The sequence below is a fragment of the Lathamus discolor genome, chromosome 9 (genome assembly GCF_037157495.1).
Source record: "Lathamus discolor isolate bLatDis1 chromosome 9, bLatDis1.hap1, whole genome shotgun sequence".
NCBI classification, from domain to species: Eukaryota; Metazoa; Chordata; class Aves; order Psittaciformes; family Psittacidae; genus Lathamus; species Lathamus discolor.
In genome coordinates this window covers 16,472,184-16,493,402 of record NC_088892.1, presented here as the reverse complement: position 1 = coordinate 16,493,402, position 21,219 = coordinate 16,472,184, and the positions used below count along the sequence as shown (strand labels likewise).

The 21,219-nt window shown below is 38.3% G+C and overlaps 1 protein-coding gene across 3 annotated transcripts in view; it reads right to left on the bottom strand.

The window, feature by feature from the left end:
• Positions 1–21,219, bottom strand: part of DACH2 (dachshund family transcription factor 2) — a 285,743-nt gene that overhangs the window by 136,174 nt on the left and 128,350 nt on the right. For all 3 annotated transcript variants that reach the window (XM_065689268.1, XM_065689267.1, XM_065689265.1), the window contains exon 2: positions 7,986–8,101. In XM_065689268.1, the coding sequence (XP_065545340.1) occupies positions 7,986–8,101 (116 nt within the window). The remainder of the gene's footprint in view (positions 1–7,985; positions 8,102–21,219) is intronic.

The following is a 21,219-nucleotide window of genomic DNA, read 5'->3' as shown; positions in this document are numbered from 1 at the left end:
GGTGCAAGCGACTCCCATCACACTGAGCTGCTCAATGTGGGCAAAAGAGAACAAACACCAGTCTGCTCTCAGGCAACTGCCCAGTCTGCACCCACCCGCTTCTGTTTAAGCAAACAAGTAATCCAATCAAAATCAATGGGATTATTTGTTTGCTTAATCTTAAAAACATGCCTAAGTATTTCACTTGTTCAGGCTTCAGAGGTCTGTATGACAAGGACTGAAGCACAGCAGCTGTTGAATTACACCAGAAGGACTTTATACCTGACCAGAATTGTAACTATGCGAAACTTGGATCTAAGGACAGCACACACTTACTCTGTAACCCCGTGAGATTTATTTCCTATTTTTTCTAAGTGATTTGCAGCATTGTTGTTATACCAAGGATTTCACCAAAATACAGCCTTACAAAGCTTTCCTTTAGGAAACCACACTAATTTATACTAAATGCTGCATTTTAAAAGAATATTGTTTATGTAAATGTAGATTTTAGCATTGCAAATAGGTGATGGCTCAACACTTTTCTGCAACCAGAGGTGCATTACAGCCAGTTACACCTGTTTTTATTTAAACTGTTAACAGACAGTGGCCTCTCAAAGTCATAGGAATAAAAATTTAAGTGTGTACAGGTATCTTGAGCTTAACAGGTCTTCTGAACTCCTGCTGGACAAATCGAAAGCAAAGCAGGGGTGCCAATAAGGATCTATGTGCCTTGCCTCTGATGTTGTATGCCATAATATTAAAATTTCTATTGTTAGCATAAAAATATGCTACTTTTAAAATGAAGAATCATGAACAGGCCTTATGTCATCCAAGGTAACAGCCCAGAATATGAGGATGCTTGGTTTTCCTACCAGCAGATTATCACAAAGTGTATTTGATAAGCACCATAACTAACTAAATTAATAAGTCATTATTCTTTAACATGAACATAAAAGTTCTTCAATGACACTAACTTCAGTGAAACCAAAAAATAGCTTCCTATATTCAAAAGCAAGGCTGTACATTATGCAGTCAGACCAGGATTCTTACACAAATACTCAATAAGGCATTTAAATACACTTCTTGTGATACGGGTTCAAGGTACCAAATGGAAAACATCTATATTTCAGACTGTAACTATTTGTTCAATTCAATCATGTTATTGTGAAGGAAAATTAAACATAACAGAAACTATTCAATTACAATAGTGCTGTTATTGCCAAAACAGTCCTCCAGAAAACAGAGAGCACTGAAGTCTTTCGTACCTCTTGATACTATTTTTTACTTTAAGGCATCTCTTAACGATGACATAAAAGAGCTAGAACAGTTTCAAAGTCAGTTAAAGATGCAGCAGAGAGCAGCAGACAGGTATGATCATTACAGACCTCAATGCCATCAGGCAGGCTAACAGATAAACTGGTAGTAAAGAACGTCACAGATGATAAAAACAAATGAAAACTTAGTGATTTTCTACCTCTGTGATACTTCAGCCAACTTTTTCAAATGGTTCCATTCTATCTTCAAGTCAAAATAAATTTGGTGCAGGTCTACCCTAAGTGTCAAGACTACTGTCTTAATTCTCTGTGACCACATTGGTCGTACTTTGTCATCTCGAGAGATGTACAAACTCAGTAGGATCCATTTTTTTTTAAAAATCTGCACAAAAATCTTAAAAAAGAAATTGTATTTCTGAGTTTCAGACTTCTTGCACAATAATTAGTAGCTGACACTACGTGTAAATTAAATTTACAACAAGGTTAGCCACTCAGTAAATTCTCAACAGATTTAACTATTCATTTGTCAAAAATGCAATGTCCCACTCAGATAAAGCAGACACTAAAAATGGCTCCCTGAAGAAAGATAGCATTAAAAGAGAAAAGGGAAGAGAGGAACAGAGTGACTCATAGTCACCAAGTATAGTTTTTAGACTATCAGAACTCTAGTGAATGGCTGTATTTTAAAGAGTAATGATATGATCCTGCATTCCTCATTCACTCCAAATCATGCTCCCTTCAGCACAGAAATTTGCTGGCATGAGATAGGGTGGTACTCAATCATGCAGCATACATGGTCTTTAATTTTAAAATCCAGTTAAATAGATGTTCCAACATCATTTTTTATCTAAGAACATTTCATGATAAAGTAAGAGTGAGCATGTAACTTATTTGTCAGCTTTACTGTGTAGTGGATAACTTAACTATGTTACTCACACGAGCTTTCATTTCCCAAAGCTATATGCATTCATTATGACAGTAAAAATGAAGAGTTGCTAAAGAGATGTATGCATTTTTATTATTGTTTGAAAAAATAGATCTTTCTACAGTCCTTTGAGCTTCTGAGTGTGTGATTTGTATAAAATATTTCTCATTTTGGGGACACACCAGATGGAGTGCAGGGCACTGTGGGATATGCCATTTATCACAATGACAGTGCGTAGGTAGCACTGATCCTCTCACCACAGGGGGAAGCTAGAGCTGCAAATGTGGAGCAGCATTAAAAGCCCAACGAGTGGAGTTTGGCAACACTTGTACTACTCATTAACTTAATCATATTAATTTATTAGCCATATATATCAAAGTAATTCACTACTGAACTGTCACCAAGAACAATTTATAAACTGTTAATGTTCCCCATAGGCAGAGGAGTGTTGTGGCATCCTTAATCAGTATGTTTGCCTTTGATTAAAAATAATAATTTCTACTAAGCCAGGTAATGCCAACAATGACAAAGTCATGCATATGTTTCCCATTATAAATGGAACTTGAAAATGACATCTATGACAACTGGGGGAAAAAAAAGGATAATCGTAAACAGTGAAATGAGCCACAGAAATAGTTTGTAAACATGCAAAAATGTTCAGTTAAGAAAGCTGAGAAAGGAAAGGGTTCTCTTAATGCGACAGTCATCTGCTCCCTACTCGGAGGCTCCAGGCCTCCTGCCAGCAGCTGCCAGCCACAGCAGCCCCACATCAAACACTCCAAGAGGTAAAATCAGTCAATAGATGTTCTGTAAAGTGACCCTGAGTGAATGCTTATTCTTCAAGTAACAGCTCTTTTTTGGAAGCAGGTTTTACAATAGAGAGGGCAGACCTTCAGAGCCTGGCTTTGGCAATCGCAGTGTACCAGCAGCCAACACTACATGTGGAGTCCTAGCCTCCAGCACCAGAGCTCCTCCATCAGCGTTATGTTCTTACTACTCCCATGGCCATGCTCTTCCCACCCCAAGCATGTCATACAGTTCCTCAGCCAGGTAAGACTGGTGAGCACTGGGACAAGCACCGGTCTCGGATGGAAATACGGACACAATCCCTGGGGTCACTGCAGCAGGGAGTTGCAACAGGCAGCTCTGCACATCAGTGGGGCTGTGCTGGATGCCTGTGTGTCCACTCTGACCAACAGCAACTAGATACCAAAGACTTTGAAAGCCTCTAATCTCAGTGATTCCTCTAACAAGGACATGTCAAATTAAAGTGCCTGAAGATTGCAGCAGTGCCTAAAGATGGTTTCATCCTGTCTTTTTTTGTAGAAAGGCTAAGTGGCTGCTACTATCACTGATGAATTGAAGTAACACATGAAGTTACACTCCTGTGAGCTACTCTATTTATTTATTTGAGTCCCACAATGATGTGACTCTGTATCTATTAAAATATGAATTTCACTAAAATATTTATTACATGAAACTATTCAGTTCACAACAGCTTCTCATAACTATCAAGAAGACAAAACTATGCTGAAAAAGTATTTACGTCCGTACAGATAGGTCTAAAAAACTCTAGATAAACAGCTAATGAGGCAGTGTCTATTTTAACTGCTTATGAAATTAAAAAGAGATCACTTCAAGGGAGGTGAAACTAATGTATCTGATAATGAAAATAGCAGTTTATCTTACACATTAGGAACTGCAGGTGGCTTGCTTCTGTCACCTAGGCAGACTGATGTAAGAAAACAGCAGAGACCTGATGATAGACGCTGGCAGCAGGTTTAATCAGGAACTATTAACACCAGGGAGGGCCCCGGACATCCTGCCTGCTCATGGCAGAACCAGCCACAGCCTCTGCACACAGTTCATTCCAACAAGTTCTCCCTACCAAACATCAGCCTGGGGTGAATCCCTTAATAACCTCTGAAATTGTGAATCCTCCCTCATTACATCCAGCAAAGGCCACCAAAGTTGAGTATTCATTTGAAAATGCTTTGTTTTCATTTTCTAACATACAATTCCCCATCAGCTAGGCTTTCTCCCACCTCCTGTACTAAACACTCAGCAGTACTCAGCCCTAAATCTTCACTGCAATACATCTCCACATACCCTGCCAGCATACACCTTACTAGGCCTACCAGGCTGCCCACAGCTCTGAACAGCAAACCTCAGAAATAAGAAATTGCAACAGATATGTTTGCAACAGGCTTCAGTTCATCTTCCTCACACCTAGCCTCACCAGACCTTTCAGCTTCAGCTGCAGGATTCCCAGCCCATGTGCAGCCCTACCACTTGAAAAAAACTGCCCCAGAAAGCAAGTTTGTGCTCTTTTGCCACAATCCAACAGAGTCTTAGTGGCAAGATCATTTTCTTTATGAGCCACTCTCTCCAATACCCTGAAAACAAGATGGAGCAGTCACCCAAATAGTCACCTCTTTGGAGGTGACCTAAATGAAAGGTAGGAGGACTGAAGTCAGCACAGATAACTATGGAAAGATCCAACTTCTCTTTCAGCTTCCTTACGCACCAAAAGCTTTCTGAACTACTGGCTTAAATCACATACTGGATTTCAGCTTCTCTCCACACAAAAAACTACTGCTTCAGACCTTAAAACTTCCTTGAGAATATATTTCAGAAATAAGTCCCAACTGTCTTTTTAAGATAAACTGATGAAAAAGACTTGTACATTAATAGGAGATAGAGCCTTATTTTGTCAATGCCACTTCATCACACTACATTGTTTGAAGAATTGAGCCTTTGATGACCATCCCTCTGTGACATACAGGATTCTTCCTTTGCCCTCACAGCAGGCAAGGCCACCACGCCGATTTTCACATTTCCTACATGAATACAAGAAGAAAAACATTTTCTCCTAAGCTAAGGTAAAACAGACTACTTAAACATCAGCTCTTGAAGGAGGCAGTTTGGGCACGGGTATTGTGCTGTTTACACAGCCCCTCCAAACGGCATGCATCCCAGACACACTATCTCATCCTTCTCAATCACAGCAGCTTTAGCCACCCTGCTGCTCTAATTTCATTGTAACCCAAATGTTCCCACTCACCAAAGGTGGAAGGGACCTACAAACATTTTAAAAAGTTGAGGCTTCACTTACAGCTCCTTCACAAATTACTTATGTGTAAGAGTAGCTGTAATCCACTCTGCCAAGTGGTAAAAAAACTACTCTGGGAAATGCAGTATGCGTAATTTAACTACCTGTTTATTATGTGAAAATGACCATGTAAACTGAGCTGACACAAACCAAATGGGTGATGAAAATAACAGCACATTTCAAGGAGTGGAAACACAGATGGCTCGCTCAAGACTGCAGGAAGTTACTAATCATCACTCTGTAATACCATCTACAGACAGATCTGTGAGCTCTTCTCCAGAACTCTCCATCTAACTAATGGCAAGCCTGGACACCAACTCCTTCACTTTAGCTGGACAGAAAACTAAAGAGTAGGTAAAAATTAAATAATGCAATGGATGGATGAATCGTGCTGCATTTGCTGACATGGAGTCTTACTAAAATGAGCTTGGAAGTCTGAAAGAAAAACTATGTTCTGTGAGAAGCATTAAAACACATATTGTTCTTAGTTAGGCCAAAAGGGAAGAATCCAGTCACAAATGTGTTAAAGGCAATCAGAGCAAAGCAGTCAGTAATTAAGTGTAAATAGGTATAAATAAAGCTAATGGAGACTTCCCATCCTGGGTGCTCCATCAAGTTTACAACAGCTCAAGTCCCCACTGGGTTTACAAGTGGCTCTTTTGGCACCTTCCCTTACTCAGCAATTCCTCCAACTTCTACACTGTTCTCTCTTTATGAACAAGATAAAACAACTCAAAAACCCCAGGAGCTCTGGCTCCTGAGTGACAAGACTACAGAGGCAGTCAGTGTGGAGCTGAGCTGCCGTGGGTTGGCGGCAGGGCTGCTTCACCCACAGGGACCTGTCTCGTCCAGGACCCTCAACTACTCCGCAGTGCTCTAGAAATGTGCACTTTCTCCCGCCTACAAGCTGCTCCCAAAACTCCTTTTCAACTGCTTGATGCTCATTATTTGTGGCTTTTGGCACTTGGTCATGCAGAGGTTTTCACAGGCGGCTCCCAAGGTCAGGAAGGCAGCCACCCTGAGCCTCAGCTGACAGACAGCCCCCCAGGGCAAATCTGATGCAACCATCTGCGTGTTAAATAAAGTGGGATGTATCTAAATCATCACTTCAGACTCCAAACAACCTACAACAGCCTAGAAATTCAACTTTTTTTTTTTTTACTCAGATTCTGTGATACTCTAAATATCTGTGAGACACAGAATGTGTCTATGATGCTATTTTACTGTGCATACCCAGCACACTGCATCCTAAAATATTTCCCAATTTAAAGCAGTATGTCAGACTGTCTAATTTAATGTCCTATTTGCAAACACAGGGTGGAAAAGTAATATGGAATATTTTGGATTTATCACAAGAAATTATCAATGCAAGGTGGCTCTTGTGTGTTCCTAACCATAACACAAACGCCACCAAATCTATGAAATACCTGGGCTGAGAACATGACAGATACTAAAAAACTCTCATTTATAAATTGTTCAGAAGAGTGAAACTACAGTTCTTGACCCCTGCCACATACGTGAACAGTGCGTGAAGTTGCACTATCTCAACTGGCTCTAGCAAAATGCTTTCATACTGTAACTACTTCAGTTAAGTTTACTGTGACTATTGTTCAGAATGTTCATTCCCACTTCCACAGGGATAAAGGTTATTGGATCAATGTGAAGCCCTCCTGACACTTAAGAGCTGTAGGAAAAATTAGAGACCTCAACATTGTTACTCCCCTGAACACTGGGACCAGCTGAGGGACTCGTGCAGTGCAACAGGTTCTGCAAGCAGTCACCTGCAAGATCAAGACAAAAGTCACTATAGTCTTATCAGTCTTATTTTCTGAATTCTGCTTTTCCTTTAGGATTTTCTAAGACTTTCTATTCTGCTAAACACTATGTTTGGTTGTTAGGGAGTTACAATACCTTTAGATTGAACTTTTGACAGTAATCCTGAAAATGCTAAGCCTGTTAAACAATTCCTTTTATGAATGCAGTCTATTAACATAGCCTTATTACCAAAATAAACTTACCTTTTACCACACAGCAATTAATAAAAAATTAAAACACTCATGAGATTAGCACAAGATTTAATTTAAACTCCATTAATAAATTAATGAACTGAAATAAAATACTAGTCATTGAATTATGTTTAGGGCTTGTTTATAATTTCGCATATTTTTATGCTAGCTTTTTCATATTAGAATACTGAATGCAAATCATGAAAGTACAATCCACTGTGGCCATGGACTTATCTGCTTTTCAAGTGTTTCTTCTATAATTCGTCCAAGCATTTCTCTATCTTCCCAGCATCTATTAATGATGTTACAATACAATACGCATTAGCCACGCTGTTCATATCCCATGAGAACTAAAACACACATGCCTTTGAAAGGAAGAAATGCATGCTGCAGGGCTCGGAGACAATAGTTCATTTTCTCTTTTTTTTTCTTTTACTAAAATAACACATTTAATGGAATTTCCTGTAAGGAAACCACAATTAATAAAGAACTAAATTACAAATCCATTAGATTTCAGTCACTGCAGCAACAAAACAGAGTTTTCATGAACACTCAAAAAATCCAATAATGTAACCTCTGGTAAAGCTTGAAAAAGCCCTGAAGGACAAGGCAGTTAGATCAATATTAGTTTATTTTAACTGCTGTGCAGTATGAAGAGATGAGGCTGATCATCTGATGGATTTTATTACCTGTCGGAGAGATAAGTCCTGGTGATAAGAGGCCTGGAACTCCATGAGGCAGAAGACGTGCATTTTCTTGTATCGCAACTCCTAGTGAACGCTTGGGGGGTCTTCCTGGTCGTGAGCTGATGAAATAAGAGGATAAATGAAAAGGCATTTTCTTTCTGAAATATTTGCTTACTACACATGGTATTGATTTGTACATGATGTATGAACCACCAGTGATACACACATATATATGAGACATTATTGCCTAGGAAAAAAGTTGATTAAGCATACGAGAATTGTATAGGTTTCAAGAGAACTAACAATAATCTGCCAAACAGCACCTATAGTTAACACAAAATCACTTAAGTGATCAGAAAGCTAAGATATTCTTTTTTAATTTGTATCACAAGACCAGAAAGAAAGCAATTCATATTTTAGCCCTGTTGTACCACTACTTCACTAAGTAATATTAAGAATGTTTGTAAAATGGCGCTCAAGAGATTCTCATGCATGTGTAATTCACATGTAAAGTATTGAAAATGCAACCAGATGCATTACTCAGTTCACAAGCCATGGTTTACAGGGGTTGCAGAATAATAACACAACGACTATGAGGGTGCCAGACCTGTTCAGATTGGGCGCAACACCATTTCTTAGCTCAGTCCCTGTGCTGAATGAACACAACCATGCTGCTTCCAGCTGCCGCGACACTGCTCAAGGCTGACCAGGCACCTCAGCCTGGCTGACCTTACAGGAGGCACATCTACGCGTACCTCTACTCTCCATACAGTAGTCAAGCTTCTCCAATATCCAGGGTTTCCATGACCTTACATGTACCAGTGGAGAGGGGTCACAGCAGTAACTGCTCCAAAGTCTGTCACACACCTGCACCACAGAAACGGCTTACTTCTGAAGACGCAGCAATAATTTAACTCAGAACTTTTCCAAAACTGACTACTTATTTGCTAGTGGTTTTACTCATTACACATAGGTCAACCCCAGGAATGTTAGACCAACCTGTCAAAAATCTCACTGTCCCTTGACAAACTTCAGAATTATGATAGAATTTTTTAACCCAATATGATAAAGGTATGTTTACAGACCAGTTTCATTTAACTATTGTTTTCAACTACCACATTTAACCCTTAAATCAGTGTGTGTACATGTAACCTACACAGCTGCCATCATAATATAGAGATTAACAGACAAAAAAACCCACCATTGAATCGACTGTTCCCCAAGCCAGCAAATAAAAATGCAACCTCCTTTGTTTGGAAAAGTATTGCTACTTCTCTTCGGTCAAACCAAGTTTTACTCTGTTGACTAATAGAGCTTTTCATAAAATATAGAGAAACACTGTGTAAAATAACTAAGCTGGTACAATGAATAAGGTTTAAATAGAAAGCATTTCCAAAATGACTTCTAGTTCACAAAGAAATTTAAGTTAAACTTCACTCTATCAACTTACAGTGGCAGAGCCCTCCATCAATGTAAGACAAACTCTGCATTTAAATGAAGACAACTTCCAGCAGCACTACACAGAGGTACCATTAACCTGTTCATATTTCACAGTGTGCTAGTGCTATTTTGTTTTACTGTACATCAAACTAACACAAAATCATTTTTTTGGTTTATTATTTTATCTCTATAAAACTATTCCCCCTCTTTTTACCTTCAGATTTGTCCATTTTGTATTTCATTTTATTCAGTACTTTTCCTATTTTTCTTTTTTATGCTTTAAGTTGTTTATCATACCATGATGGCTATGTAGTAAAGCCTACTGCGAGAACCCAGACTCACTAGGCTATAAAAAGTAAACCTAAAATAAGACTATTTGACTTTCACGGGAAGTTAAGACACACACATGCATTCTCTATTAAAATCACCTGCTGAAATCATCCACTGCACAGGAATATTGTCTAACAGACAGTATTAGGCTGGTATGTAGAAGTTCTAAACAAACGATTGTTGCTGCTTTGATATATAGAAGCCCCTGCTTATGCACATGCACGTGGAAGTGCTTAGCTGGCATTTACTGGCTCTGAAGAAAGTTATACAACAGCTCAAATTAGCCGCTTTCTCCAGCAGAAGAGCTCAATCAACGAAACTACAAAACATTCTCTTCCCAAACTCAAATACTAACAAACCTTTTACATAAAGCTCCATATGTTGATATTAATCTAAGAAAAACATTTTAAAAATTCAATGAGCAGTTTTAAAAGGTTTTATGAAGACATTTTATTTATGATTTGGGGTTTCAGAGGAAAAGAAGGGGAGACAATAGCATTTCAACTCCTGCTTATGCAGTTTCTGCATAACAATACTTTTTAACAAGTATTACTATATAGCAGTAACTACTAGGAGCCAGATTCTGGTCTGTCTTATACAGCTGAGCCATAACAACTTGAACGGAATTGTTCCCATCTGAACCTGCTCAAATAAAATCAAAGCTCTTTGTTTCTAATTTAACATCAGGTTTCGAACTAAAAACTCAAGGCTAGATCCTACTTATAGCTGACTGACTGTCATTCATCCAACACCTGCAAAGGAATCTTCTGAGTCTTTACTGTGTTCTGTAGTTTATATGTGAGTAGCTTTAATGCTATACATGTGGCTCTGGACCACAGAACTGGAGTGAAGAGACAGGTAGCGCTCTGATCGCTGCAGATGAGGCTGCAGCTCATACCTCACACTTCCAGCTACATGGCCTGGAGAGGACCACAGAGCGCATCTACCATGACCTTTTGCTTGGGTGGACACAAGAGCTCACAGAGGGCACCTTGGTAGCATGTCTAATTCCAAACACTCCCATTCCCATTTTGGCCAGAAACAAATTCTCTGGCATGTTTGTTTAAACATGAAACCATAGACTTCCAGAGACAGGAAGCAAATACCTGCTCTAAATGTTATTTTTAATAAGTTCTATGCAAATGAAACAAAACCAGTAGTAGATTCCAAATTCTTATGGGATTTTCTTTATGTTGTGAACCTGCTACTGTCAGGGCCAGGGCTGGCTGGCATCATCAAGCAGTGATATCTCAGTGGTCTATCTTAACACTCCCAGCTGGCAGCACATTTCTTATAGGCTTATGAAGTACAGAATTTCAACAAATTTCACATCTACTAATTAAAACATACCTGGCCTTCACAATACAGAGGAAATTGCTAATACATTCCTTGAGCAGAAATCGTAAGGCAAGTAGAATTGTCATTTGGGGAGAGTAAGACATCATTTGTGATTAGGTAAGTATTAGCATATAAATGCTAATAGCATTAGCATATAAATATTAACTTTATTTAATATTATTTCTCTTTTGTCACCCTACTCTTTTACTGCATTTTCTTCTTCACCTTTTCCTTTATCTCGCTCAGAAAAGTTATATTCAACCAGTGCAGAAAACTCTTCCTCACTGATAACAAAGGAAGCATAAACAGGAACAACCAGCTTCAAACAATTTTAAATGTGTTTCTTTGAGATTCTAAAATCTTGCCATAAATTTGGTATTTGCCATCAATAGGTCTTTGTGAATGGAAAATGACTCAATTCTAAATTCAGCTAGAAACTGATAGTTTTTATTTTAAAGTTCACAAGTTATTGTCCCAAGGGAAGACCACACAGACTAAACCAGAAGTACAATACTGACTCTCATTAAAAGATTTAGTAATCTTATTCTTTTCACTAAGTAAGTGCAAATAAATGTGCCAGCTCAAAGTCTGCACTGACTAAAATTACTATCTATTACTATCTCTCAAAAATAAAACCAAAGCCAAAAAGCCCTTGGGTCACCAATTACTTGAAAGCAAAGACGACTGGAGGTTTTTGGGTTTTACCAGTGTTTGCACTATAGTTACACAGTGATTCTGACTAATCTCCCCACCCCCACAAACTCTGAAAGAGAAAAATGTATTAACCCGAATGTTGCTCATTTTTGTATTTCATTGGCAATCAGAATTGTCAGAGACTAGATTACATTTTAAGCAGTATATTTGACAGTTAAAATTTATATGTTTAAATGTTGAGAAATAATTCATTAATGTCTGTTTTTACTTTATTTTCCACTCCTGTTGAGAGCTAATTTTGTTATTTTTTTCCTCTCAAAGTTTTATATATTCCCTAGACATCCCAAGGATTTTTAATTTGAATCAGAAAACAGAATAAGGCTGGTTTTGTGATTTCATTCAGATTATTGATCAGCTCCATCTTTTATAATGCTATTTTATGCTCATTGCAGACAGCTATATTTCATAAAATCCACAAATTCATCAACACTGTGAAATGTAATTAATCAGTGGAAACATACAGCACATCACTGTTGATGTATGACAGCACTCTACTTTTGTGCTTTTAAGTATAGGAGATTTTCTAGAATCAGAAGTGAATTTGCATATTAATCAAGACAAATAAACATGTGGTGATTTAACTAGGAAACTGTTATTTGGATGACAATTTAATCAGCACAGGTTGAAAGGTCCATCACTGCAGCATCCTCTTTCTGCTAAAATATTGATTGCGTTACTGATTTCAGTAATGCTTTATTTTACAGGGCACAAATAACCATGTAATTACTCTTTAATTGAATGGTAATTGCTTGCTGGCAATTATTTGTTAAGTTTTGGAGTTTAATTAATACATTATTTGTGTTTTGCAAAATAAAATGTTACGTGTTAGTAGCCCAAAATATTTTCTGTATGAATGGTCTGTCAAAATTCAAAGTAAGGTATGATGGTATGAGGTTGACAAATAACACTGTAACATTAAAACTATTATTAAAAGGATCAGATGAATCTTTGAATGCCTTCCCTCTACAAAATTAACATTAGATGTAACATTTGTAAGATAAATGGAGGAATACTGTACCACAGAAGCATGATTTCCTCTGGGGTCTAGTCCACCATTTAGCATAATTTATCACAATGTTTTGCTTTTCATTCTCTGGGCTTCTTTAGAGGAACTGAAATAGTATCCTATCCTCCAGAGAGCAAAGAATAAACCAAGTAGAAATATATTTCAACAGTACTTCATATTTCTGCAACTGAAGTGGATTACCACCAGCACAGTATCTTAGCAGCCTATAAACTTTGTAGACTTGGCAGTTAGCTACATAACAGGGGAAAGCATTATGTTTTGCAGTGTCAATGAGATATGACACATTCTGCAATATGTTTATTCCAAGTTGTGATAGATGAGGTACCTGATACTTTGATCATTCAGATTTGAATTTTATTTCTACACTTTTCATTTTCGTCATCAACTATTTATGTATTGGCAGGAGGCAGCCCAGCAAGGACTGCTGATTTTGTTTTTCCAAAAGATACCCAGTTAATAAATTAATTATTGATTCCACAATGCTTGAGCTATTTAGGATAAAAATATGCTAGACTTGTGATTTAGGAAGCTCTCAAATGTATCACAGACTTCTTCACTACCGACATATTTTACTAGGCTTAAAGGACAAATGTAGAAGTACTATATAACATGCTGAGCAAATTGCCCTGAGAAAAGTGGCAGTAACTGGTGCAAGTACTCAAAAGTAATAAAGAAAAAACCCAACCAAAAAAATAAAAAAAACATCCAAACCAACCAACACAGAAAACTACAAGCTTAGTCGCCTTCCTGAAACTGGAACAGAAACCACACATTAAAATTTTGCTCTCCTGAAAGATCATAAAATACATCCTAGCAATTGTGAGAAGTATACTTTGAAGGCTTGACCAATAAATGCAACATCCTGATAAATTAAGATAAAATTATCTCCTATTACCCTAAGGATTTTTAGTTATAGCATGGATTTAAAATAATCTCCTTTCTTTGGCATTTATTACAACATTTCAAAGATGCCAATGGTAGTTAAACTCTACTTGACCTTTCAGTGTTTAAGAAGAGAAGCAAACTCTGACCTCGAAGCAACCTGATTCTGTCTCCTCTCAGCGCTGGCAAACTGATCAGTTGTCTAACCATTGCAGGACATTGGATCACCAGCCACATCAAAGGCAACAAGAGCCAATTCAGCAGGAGGAAAAAAGTCAGCCATGCAAAACGGGCAATTAACATTAATCATACATGAAGTTGTTTGAGCTGATAACTAGAACCTGGTCCCTATGGAGATTCATGAAACAGTGCCCACACCAGCATGAGGAGAGCCTTAGCTCATCTTCCTCAGGCTCAGCACCCTTCCTCCTCATTTCAGCCGACAGAAGGAAATTACAGAGAAAAGCTCTGACACTCCAAAACAGAATCTTCTCATTCCTTCCTTTGTGAACTTTTCATACATACAGATGGGACTTACAAACTTCTTGCTTGTATCCATGATCTTCAGACTCCCCGAACATGTGCTACAAATAGTAAAGGTATTATATCTTATCCCCAGATTACAGGTAGAAACAGTGTAACTTGACTTTTCTTCAGTGTTTTCTTTCACCATTTATGTCCTTATCAAACTGAATCCCATTATGAGAAGCTTTTAATTTTGTCAAGATCATTTTGCATCCTAACACGATTCTCTGGTGTGCGTGAAACCCCTACCACCTTGGTACTGCCTTGAAGTTTAATAAGCACTTTATTACTCTTTCTCATTAGCCAAGCAATTATTTAAGTCTCTGAACCAAACTGAAAGTAGTCCCCATACTCAGGACACGCTTCCAGTCCAATCTGAACTAATGGTAACCATTGTCTCAGCATGGTTTGCAGTATGTTTGTTCTAAATTTGCATTTTCATCTGGACCATATTATTCTATAGTGTGCTTAAAAGAAAGTCATGTGACACTTCATTAAAAAAGAGGCAGCTGTTCTTAAAATTTCTACATATATAATGTTCTACAAAATGCACTCGATTACAGACAACCTTGCTGTTGCATATAACACATATATAGTATAACACTTGGCAGACATACATGCAGTGTGAAGGTGAAACACCAAACAGCAGCAAGCTGGCTCCCCTGGATAACAAGCAAGGGAGCCAGGCAAGCCAAGTCCCTTTCCTAAGGCAGCCTGACGTGCTGGGTTGCAAAGAAATCCTCTGTTCTATTACTCTTCAGATTACACCTGTGTACTGATTTTCTAGATGCCGCCTGCATATTGTACACCCCTGGAACACAAGCCAGAGGAAGCCACCGGCCTGGGGAGAGGAGATGCAATGCATTGTGCTCGATTCTCCCTTTCTTAGCCTACAGCAAATTCTTAGTTTCCACATTTTCCACAACTGAGACCAAACATATCTCCAGTTACTGATAGCAATATTGACATCTTTTTGATAAAGATTCCTTAGATTTTTACTTTGTCCAAGGAAGAAAGGTTATGGAACAGACAATTTTAAATAAGGGTTGACTACTCTGACAAAGTATAACTGTAAAACTATTTTATACTTCCTTAGCTTTATCTAGTACTTCTGACCCCAAATGTTCACAAATCATGACCCTGGAATCATAAAAATATATAAAAATCTAGTGTTTTAGAAGTTTTGTTTTGCACATTTTTATTTGCCTTTTATTTTTGTAATCTTTACATTTTTAAGAATCACATTTCCAAGTTTTCTTCTCTAGAAAGGCAGAAGAGACTGCAGAAGACTGAAAAGAGTGGCGGTGGGTTTGTTTCCCCAGACTTTCACAACTGAAAGTTAATATTCATGAATGAGTCAATATATAAATGTAAAAGCTTCTCAAAAAAGAAAAAAAAAAAAAAAAAACAACAGAAAACCCACAAAAAAACCCAAGCACTAACCATTATGTGCAAAAGTAGATTTTTCTTTCTAGCAACTGGGATTGGGAGTTACCACTGGGTGTTATCTGTGGCTCTTAGTCCAGCTACTGAGACAGGGTGGACATTTCTCTGACTGCTATATGAAGAGGTCTTCAGATACTACAGAATTCAAGACTTTTTATTTTATTAAAGAAAGAAAATAAATGTGGGTCTGATTCATTGAAGCATCCTCAAAAAGCTATCTGGAAAAACACTGAAGCAGTACAGGAAGTATGAAATCATCTGTATTAATTAAAAAAAAAAAAACAAAAAAACCCCAAAAAAAACCCCCCAATCACTGTCTCCATATATCTTCAGTGCAGTCTACTATGTACTACTTCATTGAAAAAAAAAAAAAAAAAACATAACTTTAGGATTGTTTTTAACTGTGCAAAAGGATGATATAAAATTTAAAGGAGTTTTCAACAAATTTCTGACACAGATATATTACAAAGCCCGTCTAGAGTACCATATAAATAACCTAAGATTGTGAAAGAGCCCATACCAGACAATATTCTTTGTATAACTCTTCCATTTCTAAACACATCCTATAGATTTAGTCCCACCAAGGTCTACGGGACTGATTGGTTTATTTATTTAAAACTTGAGTTTGGGTCTACAGTCACAAAAATTACCTGAATTCCTCACTGCAATAGAGAACAAGTGATTGGTTCTTACTTGAGAAAGTTTATCTGTGTATTTCTGAAGTCAGGCATTTCAAATTAAGTTTCAAAAAAAAAAAAAAAAAAAAAAAAAGGATTTTTGGTTCACTGAGATTTAAAACTTTAAATAATTCTTTCTGAATTACTTATGACTGTGCCTGCAGATATGGAAATACCTCAACATTCCTGCTGTTCATTTTTTCCTGTCAAATAACACTTGTGACAGGAGAAAGGGGAATAAATCACCAAATTTCAGAATTGTGGCGATTCACAGCTGCAGACAAGATGAAAGTCCTGTCTATGTAACACACTGCACCAGATCAATTTAAGGGTATATCAGTCATGAAATTGAAAGTGTGACCACAGCACATGTACATATACACACATGCTAATTTATACATTAAATACATTAAATACATTAAATTACTAAGTGTAGTACTAAAGATGCAGTGGCACATATAAAATATAGTTCATTTAGCAACCTGAGATCATACCCAGTGGGACAAAATTCCTGCTGTTGTGTCTTAACTACTGTTGTTACCCACCCCACCTAGATTAAACCTAGCAGGAAGGGGCCTGTCCGTGTTGGAATCATGCCACTAACTACATACCCAGAACCACAAATTTAAATTTCAGATTTGTCATCAGAACAACGCTCACCCAAGATGTCCAGTTAAACCAAATATGAAAGCACCAGAGATACTGCCAACTATATAATAAGCCTTCCAAACTTCGGCTCAGCTACTCAGATAGTTCTACTTGGATTCTGAATCCCATAAAAGCTGTGAATCACTGGAGATTATAGCCAGTATTATTATGCAATTTGCAATCTTACTACTTTTATTTTCCTAAAATATGTAGAAGAAAGCTACTGAAAATGTTTGTGGGATTATTCCACCTATATGTGAAAGCTCAGCACTGGTGTAAATAGATGACGAGGCAGGCATTGGGGTCAGCACAGGAACAAACACAGCTTGATTCCCAACAGCCTACAGCTGATGCTGGCAAAGACATAAACAGAGTAAAGATTTTGCATGGGCAAGCCCGTAATGGCTTGCCTTCCTCAAAGAGCCACAGAAAGCACAAGAACTCCCTTTCAGTAAGCCTCAATCCAGCATAATGACAACTGGACATGACTACAGGTCTCTATTACCTGCCACGATTCACTGCACATCTGTTCAGAGCCTGATGGGCTCCCTTCCTCAACTGACAGCTCAATTCTGTGCTGTCAGCAGGCTCAGCCCTGAGCTGGAAGGTATCGCTCAGACTAGCCCTCACTCCTTGAAGACATGGGTTCCCAACCCAGGACTGTGGGGCAGAATCATGGACTGTCTCTTGGGAAAAAGAATGTGTGAGGTGACAACGAACAGTCCCAATCTCATCTATGACGTCAATATTTTAATGAGAAAATGATCTGTATAAAATCTTTGGGATTTTCCCCAAGACAAAGAACAGTATTGAACTGAAAAATGAATGAGAAAGGGCAAAAGAAAACTCAATTTCATTAATGTAGCTGAACATTAAATATATTGCAGAGTGCCGTCCAACCTAGTGCAAAGATACACCATTACACTGAAAACCTATAAATCTGCTTTCATCTGAGTTAATTTAGCACCAATTTTTTCAAGCACTATTTTATAGTTTCCACATACATACTTCTACAAATATCTGCATAGATACTTTCCAAGTAGGGAATCACCATTTATTATAAATACTCATGATATGTCATATGTGTCTGAATTATACGAAATCCTTCACTGCTTTACTTTTGACCTGTATCTGAATTCAGTGCCTATCTAGGGGAACGTTATTACAAAAAAAGGGTTTTGAAATACTGCTGTTATCCACTGATCTGTATCTCAATAAGATAACTTGTAAAAAATATGACTGTTTAAGCCTATTATCTATGTACACAAACTTAATAGCAAGACTTATTTAGACCACCGAGTATAAGACAGCCATGGGAGAGAATTCCGTAACAGAGGTATGTTGTAGTGTGGTGGTATGACATTGCCATAGCAATTCAACTTTGATACAATGGGAAGCTACTCTTGCTTTAACTGTTTTTTATCTCTGCATTACAAGATTAAGTGTTTTTACAATTTTGCAAAGACCCTCCAAAGTTAGAAAACAGAAATTCATCCTTCAAAGAATAGTAAATGAAAGAACATAGAGGCAGTCCTCTCTATCACCCTTTGCACCTATATCCATGTTGAAAGGAATAACTGTTCTCGGCCATCAAAAGGAGCCTCTATGATAAGGTGATTCTATCCAGAAGCAAACATCTGAGGGTTAACCCCTCAACATGGAAAATACCCTTTAATTAGCTGGTGGTCTTGGGTCAGTGTGAAATTAAACAGGTGGTGCAAGTAGCTACACTGCTTCACCTTTACCTTTCCAGATTGTGACTGTATTTAACTTGCTAGCTACAGAGATAGACAAGGCTATTGTTTCTACTGCAAATGTACAAAAGGAGAATGATTCTTACAAAACAGAACACAAACCTTTAGGACCGTGAACACATAAAAAGAGCAGAAGCAAAATTTTCAAAATTCACATTAGTTTCTAAAATCTTCCTGTTATAATAAGACGCTAATATGAGCAGGGCTGTGCATGGAGCCCACTTAAAGAGCCCTGCTTACCTCATCCCCACCAGTCAATAAAACTCCCACGGCACAAGGTGAAATCACCCATCAGGATGACCCCAGAACCAACATGACACTGGAGACTGATGTCCTTCCTCTACCTGAGCACGCTACTTGCCATTCCCTCAGTTCAAGGTTACATTTATCACAGCTTCCAGAAATACAAGCATCTAGCAAGGACTCCAACAAGCTACCAAATACAACTGAAGAGCAATTCCCACTACGGTGTGTACTCATGGGGACATTGTCAGTGCCTGGCTACTCCTCCTCTTGCTCCTGGACATGCCTTCAGGTGACGCTTTGGCAGACAGCTCTGTGGCATTAAACATCAACACCAGGGTAAACCCAGTCTCGGATCTTCCACCTAAATCTTAGCCCTGATTCTCTTTCTCAGAGACTTAAAAGGACTCCTCTCCTGTGAGTTAAAAAACAGTGCTCCTTACCGGGTGCAAAATCCTGATCCAGGCTCACACTTTCAAGGCAACAGCAGAGCTTTGGAAAAGCCATCTAGTTTTCATTTTAAAGGCCTTAAGTAATGGATTAGCCACCGCATTCTTTTTTTTTTTTTTTCCATAATCAATCATACAGGGTTTTTTTCCACTATTAAAAACAAACAAGCAATGAACAAAAAAAATCAACCTTCACTCCTGGTATTGCCAAGCTTCTTTCTTGAGCCACAGGGTATCTTCTTGCCTTTTCCCCTGTTCTGAAAAGCACACTCAACAGACGTTTTCTCCACACGCCTGGAGGTACAGACTGAACATCTCAGCATCTGGGGCAGTAAATAAAAATGTAATGGTTCTGAGGCCTTTCACTATGCACTGGGCTTAGGTGCCCAGGTTCTGATAGCAGCAGGGGCGGCTCTGTGGTGAACGGCCGGACACAGCCGGTCCCAGCTGGTTCCACCACTGGGCACCGCTGAGGTGATGGACAAAGATGGCGGCGCCTCTGTGGAAAGGTGATGGCCCTGTGCCTGCCCTGACCCACAGCGGCTGGCACAAAAGGGATCGCTCTGCTGGACACGGACAGCTGGCCTTCAGCTAATCGGCAAAGGATACAGGTTTAGTGCAAGAACATCAGAGAGCCTTAATCTAACCATAAACATACAAAAGCAAACAGACCAATTCTGTGCTCTAATATTTCTTATTTTTTCAGAAACCTTCTTCTAAAAAACAAAAAAAACCTAAAAAAAAAAAAAAGCCTAAAAAAACACCACACAAACAAAAAATAAACACACACACAAAAACCCAAACCCCTTCCATACAAAGATCAATTTTAAACAGTAAATTCTGCAGCCTGTCTAATGAATATGTACATCAATCCTCCTGGAAGTGACTTAAAAAACTACCACCAAGGCACATGGTATATATATATACACCTCTGCCTGTACAAACATGCAACACTGAAGTAAGCTGGGAAAGAACAACCCAAAGCCATAACCAACCCCACAACCTCTAAAGAGAAGAACTGTATCAATCTTTAAGAAAAATAAATGTGAGCTAATTTAAAGAATTAATGATGTGAAGAATTTTTCCGGGCAGAAAAGCCAGAAATGTTATTCTGAAGGAGTAAATGCCTCAGCAATACGGGACAAAAGGACAACTTCTGTGAGGAGCAGCAGGGTATGTGAGAAGTGCTCTGCTGGCGGTTGGTTGGTATCAGAGATTCTGACTTTCGTGACAGGCTTAGGAAAGGACCCTAAAGCCCACAGCAAAGAGTTCTTGAAATTAAACCCTCTCCAAAAGGCATCAGGAATGTTGTTCTCCAAGGTGATTCTGAATCTGCCTGAACAGCGATTAATAAGATACGCTAATAAACTTAGTGTGCATCTGAGGTGAAGCCTTGGTCCAGCTGTACCACTGACCTCAATACTGCCACATGGCTTTTGAAAAAGGTGAGAACTTCCTTGAAGAACATCACATCAGGCCTGTCACCACTACGAACAGCTTCATGGGTCAGCAAAAAGATGAAGCCGGAGAAGAGGCAGGAAAGAAATATCTTGATATACAAGAGATGTACAACAGAATTTTCTCTGTTACCTCAGTATAAAACCAGAGTAGTAATATCAGTAATAAGCCAGATTTATTGTGCATTAATGCTAAAAACTTCCTTATTTTGCACACATATGCACACAGAGACACACAAAAACTTCATCTGATTAAAACTCTTTGTAATAGCAGATGATGGAAATGATAGTGTATATAAACCATGCT